This window comes from Lissotriton vulgaris, unplaced genomic scaffold (assembly GCF_964263255.1).
Source record: "Lissotriton vulgaris unplaced genomic scaffold, aLisVul1.2 SCAFFOLD_3329, whole genome shotgun sequence".
NCBI lineage: Eukaryota > Metazoa > Chordata > Amphibia > Caudata > Salamandridae > Lissotriton > Lissotriton vulgaris.
In genome coordinates this window covers 34,804-55,162 of record NW_028248629.1, presented here as the reverse complement: position 1 = coordinate 55,162, position 20,359 = coordinate 34,804, and the positions used below count along the sequence as shown (strand labels likewise).

Sequence of the window (20,359 nt, the reverse complement as noted above, 5' to 3'; positions counted from 1 at the left end):
AGGATCCTCGCTGAGCCCCACCCTCTTCAACGTCTACATGAGCCCCCTCGCGGCCATCGCACGCCAACACAACCTCAACATAACCTCCTACGCCGACGACACCCAGCTGATCCTCTCCCTGACCAACGACCCCGCCGCCGCCAGAGCCAATCTGCACGAAGGGATGAAAGATGTAGCCGAGTGGATGACAACCAGCCGCCTGAAACTGAACTCAGACAAGACGGAGGTCCTCATCCTGGGCTCCTCGCCCTCCGCCTGGGACGACTCCTGGTGGCCCCCCGCCCTGGGCACTGCACCCAAACCGACGGACCACGCACGGAACCTGGGTTTCATCCTGGACTCCTCCCTCTCCATGACCAGGCAAGTCAACGCCATCTCCTCATCGTGCTTCAACATCCTACGCATGCTACGGAAGATCTTCTGGTGGATCCCCACCGAGACCAGGAAGACCGTCACCCAGGCCCTCGTCACCAGCCGACTGGACTACGGCAACGCCCTCTACGCCGGTACCACCGCCAAGCTCCAGAAGAGACTCCAGTGGATCCAGAACGCCTCAGCCAGACTCATCCTTGACATCCCACGAACCAGCCACATCTCCGGACATCTGAGAGACCTGCACTGGCTCCCCGTCAACAAAAGAATCACCTTCCGTCTCCTCACCCACGCACACAAAGCCCTACACGATCAAGGCCCGAGCTACCTCAACAACCGAGTCAACTTCTACGCTCCCAAACGCCACCTCCGTTCAGCCAACCACGCCCTCGCCGCCGTCCCCCGCATCCGAAGAGCGACAACAGGAGGAAGGTCCTTCTCCTACCTGGCCGCCAAGACCTGGAACTCCCTCCCGACCGACCTGCGCTTGACCCAAGACCACCTCTCCTTCAGGAAGAAGCTCAAGACCTGGCTGTTCGAGCAGTAACGGCACCCCCCCCCCCCCCTCCCAAGCGCCTTGAGACCCTACGGGTAAGTACTGCGCTTTATAAATGTCTTTGATTGATTGATTGATTGATTAGTATTGCTGCAACTAAGATTGCGACAGGGTTCTCTGTACGGGTTAGAAAGGATGGAAGGAATTTGTCTCTGAGGGTAGAGGTTATGTTCTGACAAGGTTGTGCTAGAGTTGTGTGAATCATGTGGATCAGTGGTCGAAGGGTGAGACTCAGATCCACTGTGACAGGTGTTGGGTAGTGGGGTAAATTTGGAAAAGGACGTGATAGAGGTGTTGAGTAGTGGGATAGAATCAGGGGTGGAAGGAACTAAAAGCTGGACCATGTGATCAGTAATCCTAGAGGCCTCTCTAGGCCCGTTCACAGAAGAGAGGAGAGAAATGATCATAGGGAAAAGATCAGTTTAAAGGGCTTTCAACTCATGTAGTTCAGAGGACAGAAGGTGTAGCTGTAGAGATATTTCATCAAGGCGCGTAGTAAAGCCAGAGTGCTGGGGAGGGGAGGAAGCAGTGGGGGAAAAGCGTTTGGCGACGGGGAACCTTGGGGGAGGCCAGTAGGGGCTTGTGGGGGCGATCGAAGCCCAGATTCAAGTCTAGTGTGTGACATGGTTATAGGGTAGTGGAGGGGGACATCCTCTGAATTGAGGTAGGACTGGAAGACTAGATCTGAAATAAGAAAGGACTGTAAGGCTAGAGGGAGCAGTCCTGCTCTAGAGTCTTCCTGTGTCAAATTGATAGTAGGAGAAGAGGTTGAGGCCATATGGACTTCAGGGAGCAACTCCGCTCTAGAGTCGACGAGTGACAAGCTGACAGAAGGTGAGGAAGATGAGGCCATTGTGGCTTGTGAGGGGGATCGATGCCCAGACTCAAGTCTAGTATGAGGCAGGGTAATAGGGTTGGTGAGAGGGACAGTGCCTGTTACATGGGAGGAATGTAGGACACGAAGAAGTATCTCCACTCGGGAGTCATTGTGTGTCGAACTGACAGTCAGTGAGGAGATAGAGGCCATAGATCCATCATTCAGTTTAGGGGGCGAACTAATGAGATGAAGGGATCCGACTGGGGACACGGTGGCTATGTGATTGTCCAGCTGAGGTGTGGTGTATAGGGAGAGTGGGGTACTCCTGACAGTTAAGGGGGTGTTCTAGGGAGTTGAGGTAATCCGACTGGGGACAGGGATGCTATGGACTCAAGAGGGGGTGGTGAGGGTTTTTTATAGAGTGGGGTACTCAATGTTGTAAAAAGAAGAGTAATATTCAAGCCCGGCGGAGACATGTTGGTTGAAATGGGGTCAGGGGAGTCACCGTAGACCGCTTTCCTGAGAGTTGGGTAAATATTCGCTATCTTCACTAGGTTGATGTTAGAGCCTTGGATTAAGATGATACCATTATTGTAGAGGGTGATGTTGTGGTAGCTTTGAGAAAGGAGGAGGGAGATGTTGTTAGTTTGAGGCCATGTGCGGTTTTCTTGGATCCAGTTATTCAAAGTATAGAAGATGAGGTCATTAACAATAGAACCTATGTTGGTGCAGAAGTAGTGGTCAGAGATTAAAGTTTCTGGTCAAACTTTGAGTAAGCGATGTTTGTATTTCTTTGCCGCGTTGTTGGAGAGGTCAGTTGGGTAATTAATGATGAAGGCATCGAGACCATTGGAGTAGGGACTTATCTCCATTCTGAAAAAGACCAAGTAAAGATGGGGGTCCCAGTAAAGTAGGATCTGGGGGTGAAAGAACCCGATATCACTCCTGGGGGTTCGCAGTGGACTTTGCAGAAATAATGATGTAGAGACCCGAAAGTGTCAATGCAGCGAAGAAATGAAAAACATGGAGGAATGCTCCTCATGGAGTGCACGCCTCATATCAAGCCCATTGATATCACACAATAACCAGAGTCACTAGCAGGTATTGAGTGCTAGGAAGGAGATCACAATCGAAAAATCCGAAGTCAAGTCAAATGAGTAGTGGGACGTTATGCATGAAGTGTAAAGAGCTGCCACAACACAGCTAATTACAGTTCCTAAAGACAGTGCTGATCCGGCTTTCTCTGCTCCTTTTCCGCTGCTACTGACACATCTGAGGGAGAGCTTAAGCATTTATATCCAAGAACAGGCATTTAAAATCCAAGTGCAGGCATTCTCAAGCATTTATAATCCAAGCACAGGCAGTTAAAATTGCAGTACAGGCAATCGATAGCATAGAGCGCCGCCATTTTAAAGTCAGGCAATTGAATGCTAATACAATGTCTTCTTAATTCCTCCATTTTAAGGTCAGGGGGAGAACAACAATCCGGCAAAAGAAAACAGGGCAGCTGCAGACTAGCACCACAACACAGCGATCACAACGCCGCACCTAATCAGCAGGAAGTCCTAGGGTGGGAGACTCGACCAGAGAGTCTCGCCCACAAAGAAATTATTGTCTGATATGTGTATAAGGCAGATACCCAATTGCTTTACGACTGTGGGAACCAACAGAAAAACTTGAAAAACTTCATGGAGTGAAATGGTTACGGACCAATCTCACAGCCATGTAATAAAAACTTGTGGTGAGAACACAATCGGAAATCAAACTTTGTTGGATCCCAACATTGACCACTGTTGACATGGTTAATACACATTGACATATTTCCATCACGGTGACGGATATCCTTACATGCAAATACATTTCCATTGGTAGTGTAATGTTTAGAAGCAGATGTAAAGCCTTGAAAAATTCACCCTGAATGACTCAAAAACTAAGCACAGACAATGCAGTTTTTGTGATAAACAGCTGCAGAGAGTACAATGCTAATATTACAGCAAATAGAGATCCATGCAAGAAAATGCTTGCCATGACTTGAGAGTAGCATCATCTCAAATATTATTTTTTCAGATTAGTAGTGGATCAAGTCTGTTACACACTATGATTTCATACTTCAAACATTGCAACTGAAACATTGGTTTACCATTTTTTTATGCAATGTATTTCATACTTCAAACATTGCAACTGAAACATTGGTTTACCATTTTTTAATGCAATGTAAAAATCAAATCCTCCATAGGAAAGGAACACATAATGACCATTCAGTGTAGATCACCAAGAATAAATTAAAAATGTAAATCCAGTACTTGTATAGCGCACGAATCACCCCCAAAGGGGTATCTCGGCACTGGGGGCCGTTGGGAAGATTAAGCGAGCTATTGCCCAGAGTCGCATGGTGCTGGGCAGACCCCTGCCACCGGAGACAGGGATCGAACCGTGATCCCCAGCGTTGAGTGTCAGTCACCCTGGCCGCGGCGCCACACCTCTCCCCTAAAGAAGAAGAAGAGCTTAACACAATGGCTCCCTTTTCTTATGCTGAAAGTAATTAGGACAATTGCTCCAATGCCCCTTAATGAGAGGTCTGGCTCTGCTGGGTACCTTGAAGACTTTATATAGACATCCCTGATATTTGGAATCTCTTGCTAGTATAAATGACTATTTGGATAAGACCTAGACAATCAGGAGTAGGATTTGGGGCAACAAACTCAATAACCTCTTTTATGCAGATGCAAACTCGTTTTTTAGTTGTTTAATCTACATTAAGCACCAAAAACTGGTTGATTGAACATCCGCACGTGTAGGCAAGCCATAATACGCTGGCTGGGCGGTTCCTCCATAATTCTGGCCTGCCGAGGAGTAAAATACCTGGTAGAAGTAAGAAAACCTTTACGTCAAACTGATCAGGAGGAAACCAGAGAGGTGTGACCGACAGGGCATGTGCCCTGCGGAGCCAGTTGTGCAATAAATGGACTGAAAGTAAAACATATTAAGAATTGAACAGGTTAGGTGTTATGGATGTTGGACTTAATTTTAGTCGTATTTTCAGTATTTTATGCGTTGGTAAAGTACCTACACTTGTAATCAACAGGATACTATTTAATGCAGTCTGGTTTTAACAGTGAATGCAAAGATATTTTATTTTTTGGGATATTTGTAACAATTTTAATTAATCATACAATAAACTTGAACTGAACTGAAAAACTGGTTGAGTGATTACACATTGAAAAAACTGTTAGAAAAAAAGCGACTTCAACCGCTACTCCTTCGGTGATCAATATGAAGTAAGAAATCCTTGTTTACAATTTCCAAGTTCATTCAAAAAACTTGGTGTCTGCCCACAATGTGCAGAAGCAAATAAAGAAAATGCAACTTCTGCATTTTGACCTCATTCTTTTACTAGTGAATGCTGGGGCTCAATTGTTGCTAAAGAAAACAGATATAGAAAACATATGTCTTTGGTAAGGGAAGTTCATAAATTACCTAAATTAACAGTCGAAAAACCATATTTTACTATGCTAAAACATCACTACTCGTACACTTTATTAAGATAATTGTTGAGGCAGAATCTCTCTAATGGGCTCTTTTGATCCGTTTTGTTAGATGAGTGCTGCTGGAACACCTTCATGTAAGATAATAAGATGAACCTTCTCTCTTATGCCTTCTTTATTATGCTGTCAAAAGGAAAGGAGAGATTTGAACCAATTTTAAAGGGCACTGTGGACCAGCATATCTTAACTACTTAAAGCTAGATGATGATATAATTTGCCCTGCTGATTTTTGTACTAAAAAATTAAAATATGTCAAAGTGTGTTCATAGGAATGATCTGAGTGATACAAATATGTAAATAAGATGAATTCAATATAGATTTATTGTTTCCTTTTTATTATTAAGGCACTTTTAATTTTAGTATTGTATTTTTATATAATGCGTTGTAATTAAAATGTTTATTGGGATTATTTGGGGACAATCAAATTAAACTGAAATTGAACACACAAGCACACACATACATGTATAGTGTAGGTTTCAAAGGACTAAGACAGAACAGCAAAATATCATCCAAGTGAACACAGCTCCAAGCTGCATAATATCAGCCATACAGCAACCATACAAACTCTGAAAAACAACACAAATGCTGATTGTTATAGATCCAAAAATATATTTACAGTCTATTACAAAGATTACAAATGGAAGTGTCTATGTAATGGCAATTTTCTAATTAAATGCACAGATTTTCTGGAAAGGTAAACCAAAGCATTACCTGTAAAATCATACAGATTTTTTTAAACAAACAAATAAATAAAACATCGAATATAATAATGTGCAGTGATCAAAAGGGATAAAAGTAAAGCAACCAAAAGAAAATATCCATTTGAATTTCCTGTATCCATCTTTGGTCCTAAATGTGGGAAAATACCTTACGTAGCACTGAAAATACCTGTTCCTTTGTGATGCTCTGCAAGCAAAATAGAAAAATATAGTGCATTTTCAATGTATTCAGAGCTCACCACAGAGAAATGTGTACAAAATGAGACAGTATAAATAAAATGTACAATCTTTACAGAGTAACATTTACAATTATTGTGGATTCCCACATTATCAAACAAGACCAATTTTATGACCGATCCCTGGGATCTTTCTCTATCAAAATCGATATAAACAGCCCAATCCTCTTTGGAAGTACAGCAGTCCACTTCAAGGATAGCTCATGGTTTTCATAATTTTTAAAAGCATTTATCTTGCGATGTAAACGTAATGCACCTGCCACTAACATCTGTTATGTCACATTTTATTGCTCATTAATAGTGTTGAGAAGATCAGCACAGATTATATGCAAAGTTTGAAAGGCTAAACCTGTCTTCTCCTTTTCCCTGTATTTAGAAGGATATTGTGAGAGTCTCCAGTTGTGGCAGCCAACAATCCAAACTTACGACAAAGTCTGTGAATATTTGCATACAAAGCATCCCACTCCCCCAAGTGCGTCTCGAATGTCCTCAAAGTTCTGGACCCTTTAAAGATTAGATTTATGCTTACTACACATACACCGGTGTGTAGATTGCACCAATCTCCAGACGTTGTCTCGCTTAGCAGCCAGGAAAATATTTATGAGTTTTACTCATTCCAGAAAACTCAAATGTCGAACCTGGGACTCAAAAACCAATGAATATTGACAACCGCAAACTGGGAGCACATTGACCATTATCACGTCTAATGCGGAGAAGCTCATATCACTAGACTAACTGTACATTCCGGAAGATAGTTCTGAAGTAGTCTCGAAGCAGATAACATTATGCACAACGCAGTTGCATGTGTGCCTCCGAAGAGGAAAACGCTAATAAAAAAAACATGAAAACTCCAAACCTTCCTTCGCCTCATGCTCTATTTCAAATATAAAATCTAAAGTCCTGCAGTATTAAGTTGGACTGTATTCCTCTCTATCTCATAGAAAACCTGTGCCAACCTTTTAGCCCACATTTCTATGCAGTACATTAAAGAAACTCTAAAGTCGATGTGCTCAGATGAAGTGTTCAAATAACCCTGGCTCATCCAATACAGTCACTTCCTTTAATCCCAATTCTGGCAAAATCTTTTGAATTTTTTTACAGATGAGAATCTGCAGCAGAAGTGTTTCTGCCTTGACTGTGTCCATGGAAACCATCATGCAAATATTTTAACTTTTCTCATGGATGCCTTGCGACAAATTCGGGATCATTATTGCTTTTGTTTCTCAGAATAAAATGCAAGGGAAACGGTACAAAACGTTTCAAAGATATCGTCTCTTGGCAACCTGCAACTTCTGGACTTCCTGGCATTGACTTAAAAGAATAAAATGGCACAAAATGAGATACCCATATTGTTCTCAGGGAAACACATTTTCAGTCATGCACTTTAAGAAAAAAATCAAATCTGGTCAAATGATCCCAGAAAAGCAATATGCCACTTAATAAGCACTGAAAACTTCTAAAGATACTTCTAAAGATTACTGAAAGAAAGTCCATGTGTGGAATAAAGACAAATAATAAAAATAACATCCAGAATTCACAAATTTAAGGAACATTTTGCTGAAATGAACAATATTATGACTTTATCTGACAAATATATCTTTTTTAAATTCTTTATGTACAGTATATTTTTTAAATTGTAAAAGTCCATTGGATAAAAAGGAGGTTAGAGAGCAAAAGGTGTTCACTTGTGTTTTTTTTTCAGGTAGTACTTTGTTTTTTCCAGTCACTGCTATGTTTCCTTGCTACAACTGGTGGATCACGTTGTCCTGTCTTGCATCATCTGGTGGCACTTAGGAGTTCAAGTTTGGAGGTGCTTGTAGATCTTGTCGATCTTGTATCCACTGGGGAAGTAGTGAGGAGGACCCAGGTAATCTAATGTCTTGTAGCAGCAGTTCATGTGTACTGAAGGCCAGTGCTGTTGTCTCTTAGTCTGTCACCTCCCTCGTGAGGGAGAATTGTCTATCACACCTGGATGCCCGATCCATGTAGATGTAACATTTGTGCTCTCATAGTCTGAATACTGCTTGCAATTTTCTTCTGATGGCCGACAAGTGTGATTCCTAAACTCATCACATCACTGAAAGAAAAGGAAAACATGACATGAATGTACACATATTATTTACTTCTATGTTACAACCACAAACAATAGCTGGACAAGTCACAGATCATTATTTGCATCAAAAGTTGTAGTATTTTATGACACATCTTATATAATAATCCCTAAGCATCTTCCTTTTGTCCGCTCAGAAGGCAATAGTTGAGTTTATGGGACCCATGTGTTTTCAAAACCGTACTGATTCTTTTAAGGCAGTAGCTGACATTTAACAAACACATATTCAAGCCTAAACCTGCTTTGCACTCCCTCTGCCATGAAAATTGATTGGTCTGGAGTACTACCAAGCAACAAGCATCATCAAGCCACAACTGCTGTGTGTGCAAAAAACTTGATGTTAGAGTTTAGCCTATCATCATGTTTGAAAGGGGAATGAGCTCTTCACATCTTAGTGTCTCTCAGTTGCCAATCTTACGTTGGTTAGGGCCTGAATGGGTACACATCTTACTATAACTCGTCAATGGTTACAATCACTAGTTAACACTTTACTTTGGAAAAAATCTCCTTTGGGAAAGACAATAAGGGACACAGACCCTGTGTTAAAGGAACTGGCCATTTTCAGCATTTTGGTGCGATTTAGGATTAGCATTTTATTGATGCTCAGCAAGCTGGCACTCTGTGTTAAATACTCCCTGATGACCTATTCAGTGAGCTGGAGGTCATGTCTTTAATTTAATGTAAAAAAGACTCAATTTTCCTTATGTTTGAGGTTGTCAATGGAATACCATTATTTACTGTAACATTACAGTAGTTTCTCTGTAGCCTTTGCCATTGTTCTTCTGGTCATCAACACAGTCTGTAAGCTGAGGAAACCCCCATACAAAATGTGTCAGGCCTTCTTTAGGCAATTACAACTATTTAACCTATTGTGGCGAGTCCCTCTGCAAATACAGGTTTAGAAACAAATACTGACAGAAGAAAGACAGGTACACAGTTCAAAAATGGCGAATACCCTTGTATGGTTTTACTGACACCAAAACTGGACGGTTGGCTAACAGGAAATATCAATAATTCTAGAAATATCAGCGTGGGGTGATGCCATTGTCGCACAGAATAAGAGAATTCCAGTTTTACAGAGGGATTAATGACTCCGAACTGTAGGATTCAATTCCCACTTACTCAATTGTCATCCTTGCCACTGCTTCCAGCGCGTTGTAGCCGGCAGAGCTGAAGTTCTCTTTGTACCTTTCCATCTTGATGGCTTCTAACCACTCTCCCACGGAACAGAAAGAAGCAAAGTCAAGAGTGTTCTGATCAAGAAGAGGGCTTTTAGGTCTGCAAAGGAGACAAAAAGTAGGGTTCACAAATTAGCAATACTGAGCCAAATATTAGAATTTACCTGTAAATAATTTTTATACTGTAATTGTAAAACAAACACATTGTCAGGTAATCAGAATGCTTCAAGTTCCGAGCAGCAATGGCTAACTTGCATTTACCATGAAAAAATACTAGAAAAATTTAATTTATGGTGTAAAGAATTCTGAATACGTTATTATTATTCTGCAAAGCGACTGACTATCACACCCAGAAAACAATAGACACACTAGTTTATGTTTAGAAATAAAAAAACATTTCACGATAGAAGTTGTAGATGTATTCTGTGAAACTGCTGCTGTGCAGCGCCTGAAATACAAACAAGGATTTGCAATGCAATCGGTCTCGCCTTTGGGACCTTATATGTATTTAGCTATGCAGCGCATTCGCCTGGGTGCTGAAACATCTACTGTTCTTTAACATGGAGGGAAAGTAAGCACCAAACTGAGTGACACGCTAGGTATCGGAACACATGGAGAGAAATATTGCCTTGCAGCAGGATAGTCCAAAGCTCTGTTTTGAATATATAATAAGGGCCTTCGTTGGTCATATCAATGAAAATACAAGATTTGAGAAAAATATTATTGTCTACGGGTGATTGTGGCAGGCAATTTCTATGGACTAGAATCTAGAAAATACTAGAGTGATCTGGTATTTTATTGACCTCTGCTGGTCGTTTTTTATCAAAAAACTTAAATAGAGGTAGTTTAACAAGCAGAAAGCAATTTTGGTATTTTACTGAACTCTACTGGTCGTTTTCTAGCAAGACACTTAAATAGAGGCAGCTGAACAAGCAGAAAGCAATTTTAGTACTTTACGGACCTCTACTGGCCGTTTTCTACCAAGACAGTTAAATAGAGTCAGTTGAAAAGAAAAAAGTCCCTACGTGGAAGAAGACAGGGCTGATCTCCAGAGCCCACAAAGTACAAACACATATAAGTATATACAAGAGGTCTCGAATTCTTGAACTAAAAATACAAGATCCAAAACCAGGGCACCACACAATAAAACTCTAATAAAACGAAATCAGCACACAAAATACTTCAGCCCTTGCGTAAATGGATTTCCCGTTCATATGTGACAAAAATACTACATTAATGTGTGTTTGTGTGTGCACGCACGTGCATGCATGCCAACACACAGTGTGCGGTCTAGACTGATCCGAACTGTGTTTGTAAACCCTGATGAAACCAGACAAACAACAGACCATTGCATAATGAGGACTGGTCCATGTAGTTTGGTTAGGTACTTTTAAGAAAGGGCATCAAAATCTAAAAGCAGTTATATTTGCTGTATTCCACTTTATGACTTACTCCAGTATTGTGGAATTAGAATAGAAATAAACACACCTTTATGGACTGATCATTACATATATAGGCATGGTGTGCTTGTTTTTTCTCTAGTTAACAATGTTCCATGCTAATTATCTTACCTGCTGCAGGTTCCCAGTGGAGTTTTTAAACTGGTAGGGTTACGAATCATTTTGTCTAGAATGCCAACGATCTGTTCAAATTTGGGCCTTTCTCCTCGCTCCTTCTGCCAGCAATCTAGCATCAGCTGGTGCAGGCCTGTTGGGCAGTCCATAGGAGCTGGCAAACGATATCCTTCTTCGATTGCTTTTATAACCTGAGGAGCCAAATGCCATTGCTCAGTCAGACAGAATTTGTAAACAATGAGGTCTGCAGCAATTCACAAACCATTCACCCAGCAAAATCACCACTGATATGTGAAGTATGTTTCATGTCTCGAGGATAACGATCTGCCACAAGAGCATATGATATACAGAACAGCTCCTTTTGTCATGTTTCAAACACTTTATTGCATCCTCTTGCAATGCCAATAATGTAGCAATGCCAGTAATTCAAATGAGCTATTCATAGTATGAATTCACTCCATTAACAGGGCACCAGACACACAATTAAAAACAAACAAGCACTTGTGTTGAATAAAACATAATCTAAGAGGCTCTTCGTAATAGCTCAGTATTGTCAAAGATAAACATAACACGAATCAGCTACAGTACAGCATGCTAGCAGACTTGTCAACTTCTGAAACTGTTTCCCTGTGTGAGGAGGGGGCAGGCCTTGGAGGGGCAGGGCTTTATGCCAATCAAACAAAGCCTGAGAATATTTTTTGGAAAATGTATTTCCTCCTTTACGCAGCCCAAAAAAATCCCACTGATGTCCTAAGGAGGTTGTACTCCCTTGAATGGACATCAGCTCCTCAGAAACTCCACACAATGAGCTTGAAACCTGCTTTCTGCAGGAGTTTCAAGCTCACTGTGTGTACGACGTGTGATATTGGCTCCTTACCAGGAAGTCATGTGAAGGGAGTTATTATTGTGTATCACTCTGCGGCACTGTGTGAATTGTAATGTCTGACATAGGTTTGCAATGCAGCAAAAGGCCCTGCTGCTGTTTAATGAAACTCAGATGCCCATTTCTAGCCAGATGCTATTGGCAAGGGGCGACCAATCGGTCCCCCCGAACGTATGGCAGAGTACCACGATCCCCCCGGGAAGCCATCTTGGGCGGGAGGCGAGCCTCGGCTGGTATGCCCGAAGCGGCGTAGCCGGGGCGCGCCTTTTCCCGCCCTAGAGTGGGTTGGCCTAGACACTGACGCGGCTGGCCACGCCCTTGGGGCAGGCAGGGGCGGGTTTACGCCCGCCCTGAAGACGGATAAAAGGAGGAGCAAGACCAGAAAGCATCCTCTTGTTCCTGTGCTCTGAAGCTGCACCTCCTCGCTGCACGTGAGCTCGAGACGGAACGAAGAGCCATTTTTGAGCGTTGTAATCTTTCTCGTTTGTTTTACAGATACTCTGTCGGAGAATGCCGAAGAAGGCGGGAAAGCGGATGACTACCGAACAGATGCTGCGTGTTCTCATGAAGGAGATGACCGACCTAAAGAGGCGGATGGATAAAAATGAGGAAGGGGGCCCGAAACGTCCTTCGGAGGGAACGGCCCCGGGAGGAAAAGGCAAGAGGCCCAGGAGAGGAGCAGCTGGGGGAGATACCCCGGGTCCCAGTACCCCGCTCGAAGCACCCACTCCTGTGCCGGAGGAAGGGAATCCGATTCCCGTGGTGGTCACCCCCGGGTCCGGGGAAGACATGCCGCCCGAGCTGGCAGCACAAGTTGCAGCGTGGTTGGGTAAAAGTAGCAAGGGCGCCACGGCTGTTGACGCGCAGGTGTTAATGAAGCAACTGCGGGAAACTCGTGAAGCAGCGAAGGTATCCACGCCGGCTGCGGCCGGAGAGAAGCCACAGGGGACGGTTTTAGCCACAGAGACAGCGTCCAGTTCAGGTAAGCGGCCATTGCCGATTGCGAGGGAAGAGTCGGCTCCCTCTCGAAGGGAGAGGTTGGGTCAGCATGTTCCACTAGCTATTAAGGAAAAGATATGGGCAGGGGAATATGTAAACATCTTCTCGTTGCTTACTGATCATTATGAGATGGAGCATGTTAAAGGTCAGAAGGATCTCATGCATCCGAGTGTTTGGCGCGCAAAGATGGCCGCCTTTAAGGTTAATGAGAACGTTGGCAATTGGGGCAAGGCATGGGGAATTTTCACATCAATTTTGGGAGAACGGAGGCCCGAATTGCTACCCGAGTTGCCGAGTTATCAGTCACGGATCATGGGGTACTCGGTATCACACGAGGGTAATCATTGGTTTTGCTATGATAATCTTTTCAGAAAAGCAAAGGAACATGATAAAAACTTAACTTGGGATTGTTATGATTCTGTGTCCTGGTCCAATATGAAGGAGACTGGTATGTTGAAAGTGCCATTAGTAGGGAGTAATGTGGGCGAATCCTCCCGTCAGTATGCGGGGACGCCTTTTCGATCAGGTACGGGTACCGACAATCACTCGAGGCCTACCGGTAATACAGGTAAAAAAGGGGTTTGTTGGAATTTTAACAGGAGTAAGTGTACTAGGCCCCAGGGATCGTGCAAATTTAAACACGAATGTAGTGGGTGTGGGCAATCATCACATCCTGAGTCCACGTGCAGAGCCAAAACGGGTGATAACGGGGGTAGAGGAGGTGCCAAACAGGTCTAACATAGTCCGAGGGGCGCCTTTACCTACCCCGATTGATACCTTGGCAATGATTCCCTGGCTCAGTGAATACCCGGATCGTGCTTCCGCTGGGGTGTTGCGGAACGGGTTTTCATATGGTTTCCGCATCCCAGTGGGGGACTTTCAGGGTGTGAAAAAATGTAAAAATCAGATATCGGTCTTGCAGCATACGACCGTGGTACAGGAAAAGATCCGGAAGGAGGTTACTCGAGGTCGAGTCGCCGGTCCATTTAGTGTACCCCCGGTGGCTAACTTTGTCTGTTCGCCTTTAGGAGTGGTCCCCAAGAAGGACCCGGGTGAGTTTCGGCTGATACATAATTTGTCAGCCCCTCGTGGTCTTTCCGTAAACGAAGCTATAGACCCGGAAATGTGCTCGGTACGGTACGCATCTTTCGATGAGGCCGTGGCCATTTTGAATCGCCTGGGGCCCGGGGCGCTGATGGCAAAATCTGATATCGAGTCAGCGTTCCGGTTGCTCCCGGTACATCCAGACGATCAGCGTCTACTGGGTTTCATGTTTCAGGGTCAGTATTATATGGATAGATGTATGCCGATGGGATGCTCAATTTCTTGTGCCTATTTCGAGAAATTCAGTAGCTTTCTACAATGGGTCTTCACAAAGAAGACGGGTTTTCAACATGTGATGCATTATCTCGATGATTTCTTGTTCTTGGGGGCAGCCGGGGATCCGGGATGTGGGCAAGCTTTGGCTGCATTTTGTGTTTTAATGAATCAGTTTGGCGTGCCATTGGCACCAGGTAAGACGGTGGGTCCTTCGACTTGCCTCGAGTTTCTGGGGATCGAGTTAGACTCCGGAGAAGGTTGTTTCCGTTTACCAAGTGATAAAGTGTTTAAGTTCAGGGCATCCCTGCAAATGTGTCTGAGTGAAGTTAAGGTTAAGCTGCATCAGTTACAGCAGTTGGTGGGCCAGTTGAATTTTGCCCTGAGAGTTATACCCATGGCCCGCCCCTTTTCCCGTTCGATCGCTCAAGCCATGGTCGGATTGAAGGAGGGCCATCATCGCACGAGGCTCTCGGCCGAGGTCCGCCAGGACATGCGCATTTGGTTGGCATTTCTGGCGGATTTCAATGGTCGAGTCATCTGGAATAAACCAGCCGTGTCCTCTGAGGAGCTGGGGCTGTGGACAGATTCGGCAGGGAGTGTAGGTTTTGGTGCCATTTTCGGTGCTCGATGGTCTGCACAGAAATGGCCGGCATGGTGGCATAACAGTGGACTGACAAGTAACATTGCTTTCCTGGAACTTTTCCCCATTTTCGTGGCCCTGAGAACGTGGCCCGAAGGGTTCAGAGATCACTCTGTGGTATTTTGGTCTGACAATATGACCGTGGTGGAGTGTATCAATAGTCAGGCAGCACGATGCAAATGGGTTTTGAGGCTGCTCAAGGAGATCGTATTACTGTGTATGCAACTGAATGTGTTATTCAAAGCAAGACATGTCCCTGGAGTAATGAACCAGGCGGCTGATGCCCTTTCTCGTTTTCGTATGCAGGCCTTCTGGGGTTTTCTGCCCACAGCGGACCCGGAGCCGGCGCCCTTTCCCGAAGCTCTTTGGTCTCTCGGTGCCCCGAACTTCGTAACCTCGTGGGAGAGAGTTTAGCACCCAGGACGAGGAAGGCATATGAAGGGGCGTTCCGGTCCTATTTAGCCTTTTTGGGGACTGCTAGTGAGGAGCTTTGGGGCCAGGAGGAAGGGGTTGTGAACTTCCTGATGTCATTACGTTTGGCAGGAAAGACGGTGGCCACGGCCCAGAGGCATCGGGCTGCCATTTCCTTTGTTGCTAGGGCTCATGGGATCCAGGACCCGACAGCGTCTTTCGTTGTGCAAAAAGCGCTACGTGGGTGGCAACGCCTTGAGGGTCGCAGAATAGATGAGAGGCGCCCGATAGGTTTGGATAGGTTGGCCCAGTTATTATCCAGACTCCCTACGACATGTTCGTCTCAGTTTGAGACAGTGTTATTCCGAGCCGCTTTTACGCTGGCATTTCATGGGGCTATGCGGGTAAGCGAATTAGTGGCAAGGAACAAACAGGATGTGACGGGTGGACTGTGCGCAGAGCACGTTCAGATCAGAGGGGAGACGATGACTGTATCGTTTGTGAGGTCCAAAACCGACCAGAGTGGGATGGGTGAATGCATAATTATACGCAGGATTCCCGGGTCGTCCATGTGCCCAGTGAAGTGTTTAGAGGACTATTTAACACGAAGGGTGGCATCATGGGGGGGGACCTTGTTGAGACACGCGGACGCCACCCCACTGACAAGGTTTCAGTTTCAGTGGGTGCTTGCGATGTCGATTACAGCTGCGGGCTTGAACCCGGGCGAATTTGGGACCCATTCCTTTCGGATAGGGGCTGCTACAGAGGCTACAGCCAGGGGTCTGAATGTGGAACAAGTTAAACGAGTGGGGCGTTGGTCCTCCAATTGTTATAAAAGGTATGTGCGTTTGCACATGTTGTGAAGCCGTAATGATGTACTCACGCTTCTTGTTTTTGTTTGGTTTTCAGTTACGCAAGCCTACGAGGCGGGGCGGACTATGCAGTCGACCCAACACCGGGCCAGCGGTCAGACATCACCGGCTGTTAAAAAGGAGGTGTGGGTCGTGGGCCACTCATACGTGAGGCGTGCCGCGGACGTATTCAAGGCAGGTGACATGGTGCACATGGCTGGGGAATACGGGTACAGTGTGTCCTTCTACGGAAAGGGCGGTCTCTGTATTGACCAGTTCCAATCATTTTTCGAGGGTTTGCTAGGGCGGACGAGGTCACCGCCATCTGTAGTCATAGTACATCTTGGGGGCAATGATTTGGTCGCCACTGGTAGACGACTTCTCCTGGAAGCGATGCTTTCCACTGTAAGTTGGTTAGCGAGGAGAGTTCCAGGGTGCACGATTGCATGGTCCCATATGATCCCACGAAAAGTGTGGCGGGGGGCTTTTTCGGTTTCTGCTCTTAATCACTCAGTGAGAAAAATTAATAACAAAGTAAGTAGGTTGTTCCGTTCCAATGCACTGCATTCTATCGCGCATGGATGTATTAAGGATGACAGTATGTACTTGGGGGATGGTGTTCATTTGTCTCGGATGGGGAATGAGTTACTCATAGGAGACTTCATAGCTTGGCTGAAGACGTTAAACATGACCTTTAGGTAGGAGTGTGGTGGGGGGTCCGGATAGCCGGTCAACTATCCGGACCTGTGGCGGTAAGGTCATGATCGGTGAGCACTAATTGGAAGATCCCTATGAGTGGGCGTCACCCATTACGGATGGGGGCGCTCGGGGGAGGTGGCCATTGGCCCCTCAACGGGGAGGCGGTCCCTTCTAAGGATGGGTCGCCGAAAGGAAAGGGAAGGCGGTCAAGGCCCCTTCATGGATAGGAGGGGTTACAGCCCCCTCCTGGGGAATTTCCCGGGGCCAGTACGTCTGCGACGGCAGATGTGGTAAGTTGTGTGGGGTTTGGGGGGGGGGGGGTCTACGCTACCTTCTAGATACCTCACACGAGTCCTCGTACGACCTTTAAGTGGCGTCGAGTTTTATTGGGGCCCCCGTCAAGTCAAGGGAAATTGGTAGTTGCACTTGAGGTAAGCCTCCGTGCCGCCCCTCTCAAGTGAGGGGGATATGTCTGGGTTAGGGATCTTGACACCGGTTACGACCTTGCCGTTGGCCCTTAAACGTTAGGATGTACAATTTCAAAAGTTAAGTAAATGTTTGGTAGGATGTTAGTTCGGCTAGGAGAACCTTTGTACTAGAGGATATGTTAAGGTTAGCCAAACATCGCAATGTGGTAATGAAATTGTACATAATATGAAACTGTTTATTTTAATGTTTTAATTTTGTTTCATATTTTAATAAATACGGCCCGGGAGGGTCACTCCCTCCCGTCTCCAAAAACTTCAGAACTGTTTCCGGTTTCCCATCCTTGGGGATTGTGTTGAGAGGGGGTGGCGGGTATCTCAGCCATATGGCAAGGGGCGACCAATCGGTCCCCCCGAACGTATGGCAGAGTACCACGATCCCCCCGGGAAGCCATCTTGGGCGGGAGGCGAGCCTCGGCTGGTATGCCCGAAGCGGCGTAGCCGGGGCGCGCCTTTTCCCGCCCTAGAGTGGGTTGGCCTAGACACTGACGCGGCTGGCCACGCCCTTGGAGCAGGCAGGGGCGGGTTTACGCCCGCCCTGAAGACGGATAAAAGGAGGAGCAAGACCAGAAAGCATCCTCTTGTTCCTGTGCTCTGAAGCTGCACCTCCTCGCTGCACGTGAGCTCGAGACGGAACGAAGAGCCATTTTTGACCCACCCACCAGCCCCTGAAGACAGCGTGTGGTTTCTAATACAGTTTGATTGAGAATTCTGATTTTCATTTACAGGTTGCGGTATTATCGTGAGGAGTTTGAGTATGCAATAAAGAATGATCGTTTTGTGTTATGTTTTGCAAATAAAGTAATTCTGCTTTAGTGTTCATCAGTAGGCATGCATTGAATAAAGTTGTTGTTGCTACTGTCTGTTATTTTTAGTCTTTAGTTATTTAGTTGTCTTTGTCGTATTTATTTTTGTCGGGCGGTAAGGTCATGATCGGTGAGCACTAATTGGAAGATCCCTATGAGTGGGCGTCACCCATTACGGATGGGGGCGCTCGGGGGAGGTGGCCATTGGCCCCTCAACGGGGAGGCGGTCCCTTCTAAGGATGGGTCGCCGAAAGGAAAGGGAAGGCGGTCAAGGCCCCTTCATGGATAGGAGGGGTTACAGCCCCCTCCTGGGGAATTTCCCGGGGCCAGTACGTCTGCGACGGCAGATGTGGTAAGTTGTGTGGGGTTTGGGGGGGGGGTCTACGCTACCTTCTAGATACCTCACACGAGTCCTCGTACGACCTTTAAGTGGCGTCGAGTTTTATTGGGGCCCCCGTCAAGTCAAGGGAAATTGGTAGTTGCACTTGAGGTAAGCCTCCGTGCCGCCCCTCTCAAGTGAGGGGGATATGTCTGGGTTAGGGATCTTGACACCGGTTACGACCTTGCCGTTGGCCCTTAAACGTTAGGATGTACAATTTCAAAAGTTAAGTAAATGTTTGGTAGGATGTTAGTTCGGCTAGGAGAACCTTTGTACTAGAGGATATGTTAAGGTTAGCCAAACATCGCAATGTGGTAATGAAATTGTACATAATATGAAACTGTTTATTTTAATGTTTTAATTTTGTTTCATATTTTAATAAATACGGCCCGGGAGGGTCACTCCCTCCCGTCTCCAAAAACTTCAGAACTGTTTCCGGTTTCCCATCCTTGGGGATTGTGTTGAGAGGGGGTGGCGGGTATCTCAGCCATATGCATTTTAGTGAAAAAGGTAAAGCATGCCAGATAATGTCCCCTTGCGATTGATTCTCCGCCTTGATAAATGTTGTAGAACAATTGGTACCAGTGGTGCATTTTACATCGCAGTTGCCAAGCAAATTTGTAACAGGCACCTCTGTACGGACACAGATTAAATAGTTCAGTAACACATTGTCTGCTGGGTGAGCCTCGCCTTCTCTATGGTTCTTTTTATAGATCTTTCAAAAAAGGGGACAAACTGTGCATTTATGAAAATATTTACTTGAGGGACATAGGTTATTTGGCCACCTGCCTCCAGGTCATTATGGACACCTTCTTCAGTCCTGAACTTTCAACTAATAATTAATGTCAGGAGTGTCAGTCTAATTCCTTCAATTGGAGCAAAAGAAGACTCCAACACCTAGAATGCATTAAGCTACCACACAAAGTCCAGAATCAGGAAACAGCACCCATAATGACCTGAGAGGAGGTACACACCCTAAAAGGAGGGAGAATGTTGCATCAGTGTGAACTCATTATGATCTAAATGTATATTCGAGGATACTTTCCCGCCTTAATTAATTTTCAGGACCTTCTTGTGCCAAATGGGTAATTCACAAACACCAAAGGGGCCAAAATGAAAACTCAAAGCAAATCTATATCGATAATCAAATAATAAGTATAAACAGGATCAACCGAACCCTTTCCCCACACAGACCCTCATAATTAGTTCTGAAACACACAGGTTCCTCTGTCAGAACCCCCAGTAGAAAAAACTCTGCTCGCTCTCCATTTAGCCCCACTGGGCATTGATATTTCAACGCCAGCATGCCCAATTTCTGGAACCAAGTGTACAGATTCTCACCATGCAGGCAATGTGAGCATGTGAATACCAAGTATTGTCAGCACAATACATCAGTTCCTAATGCGAATACATAAGTCCACCAACTGCTTAACTTTACAGTAAAGTCAAAATTGCATGTAATTTCAAGTGATAACAGCACCCAACTCAATGACACCGATAGCTTTGGATCATGGAAGAAAGAAAAGACAAACTGGCTCCTTGGGACTCAAACCTGTAACATGGATGCATACAGATCTCTGCAGTGAATACATTGTTACACTGAAGCATCTAACCATGGCGCTCAGACCAATCACAAGACTGCTATTAGCAGCGTCGGGATTGGCTAGGGGAGTCTGGAAGCCTGTGTGCTTCCTGTTTCTGCTCCGTCCATGGAAGAAAAATGACGGAGAGGCAGGTGGCGGCCAGGTAAGTGGAATTTTCTTTGCCTCACCACCACTG

At 45.3% G+C, this 20,359-nt stretch overlaps 1 protein-coding gene across 1 annotated transcript in view; it reads right to left on the bottom strand.

The window, feature by feature from the left end:
• Nucleotides 1–5,882: 5,882 nt before the first annotated feature.
• LOC147663886 (ephrin type-A receptor 7-like) overlaps nucleotides 5,883–20,359 on the bottom strand; it is a gene marked incomplete at its 5' end in the record, with an annotated part of 47,724 nt that continues 33,247 nt past the window's right edge. Inside the window, 3 exons of the mRNA XM_086950127.1 lie at nucleotides 5,883–8,322; nucleotides 9,478–9,633; nucleotides 11,105–11,298. Of these exons, the coding sequence (XP_086806253.1) occupies nucleotides 8,208–8,322; nucleotides 9,478–9,633; nucleotides 11,105–11,298 (465 nt within the window). The remainder of the gene's footprint in view (nucleotides 8,323–9,477; nucleotides 9,634–11,104; nucleotides 11,299–20,359) is intronic.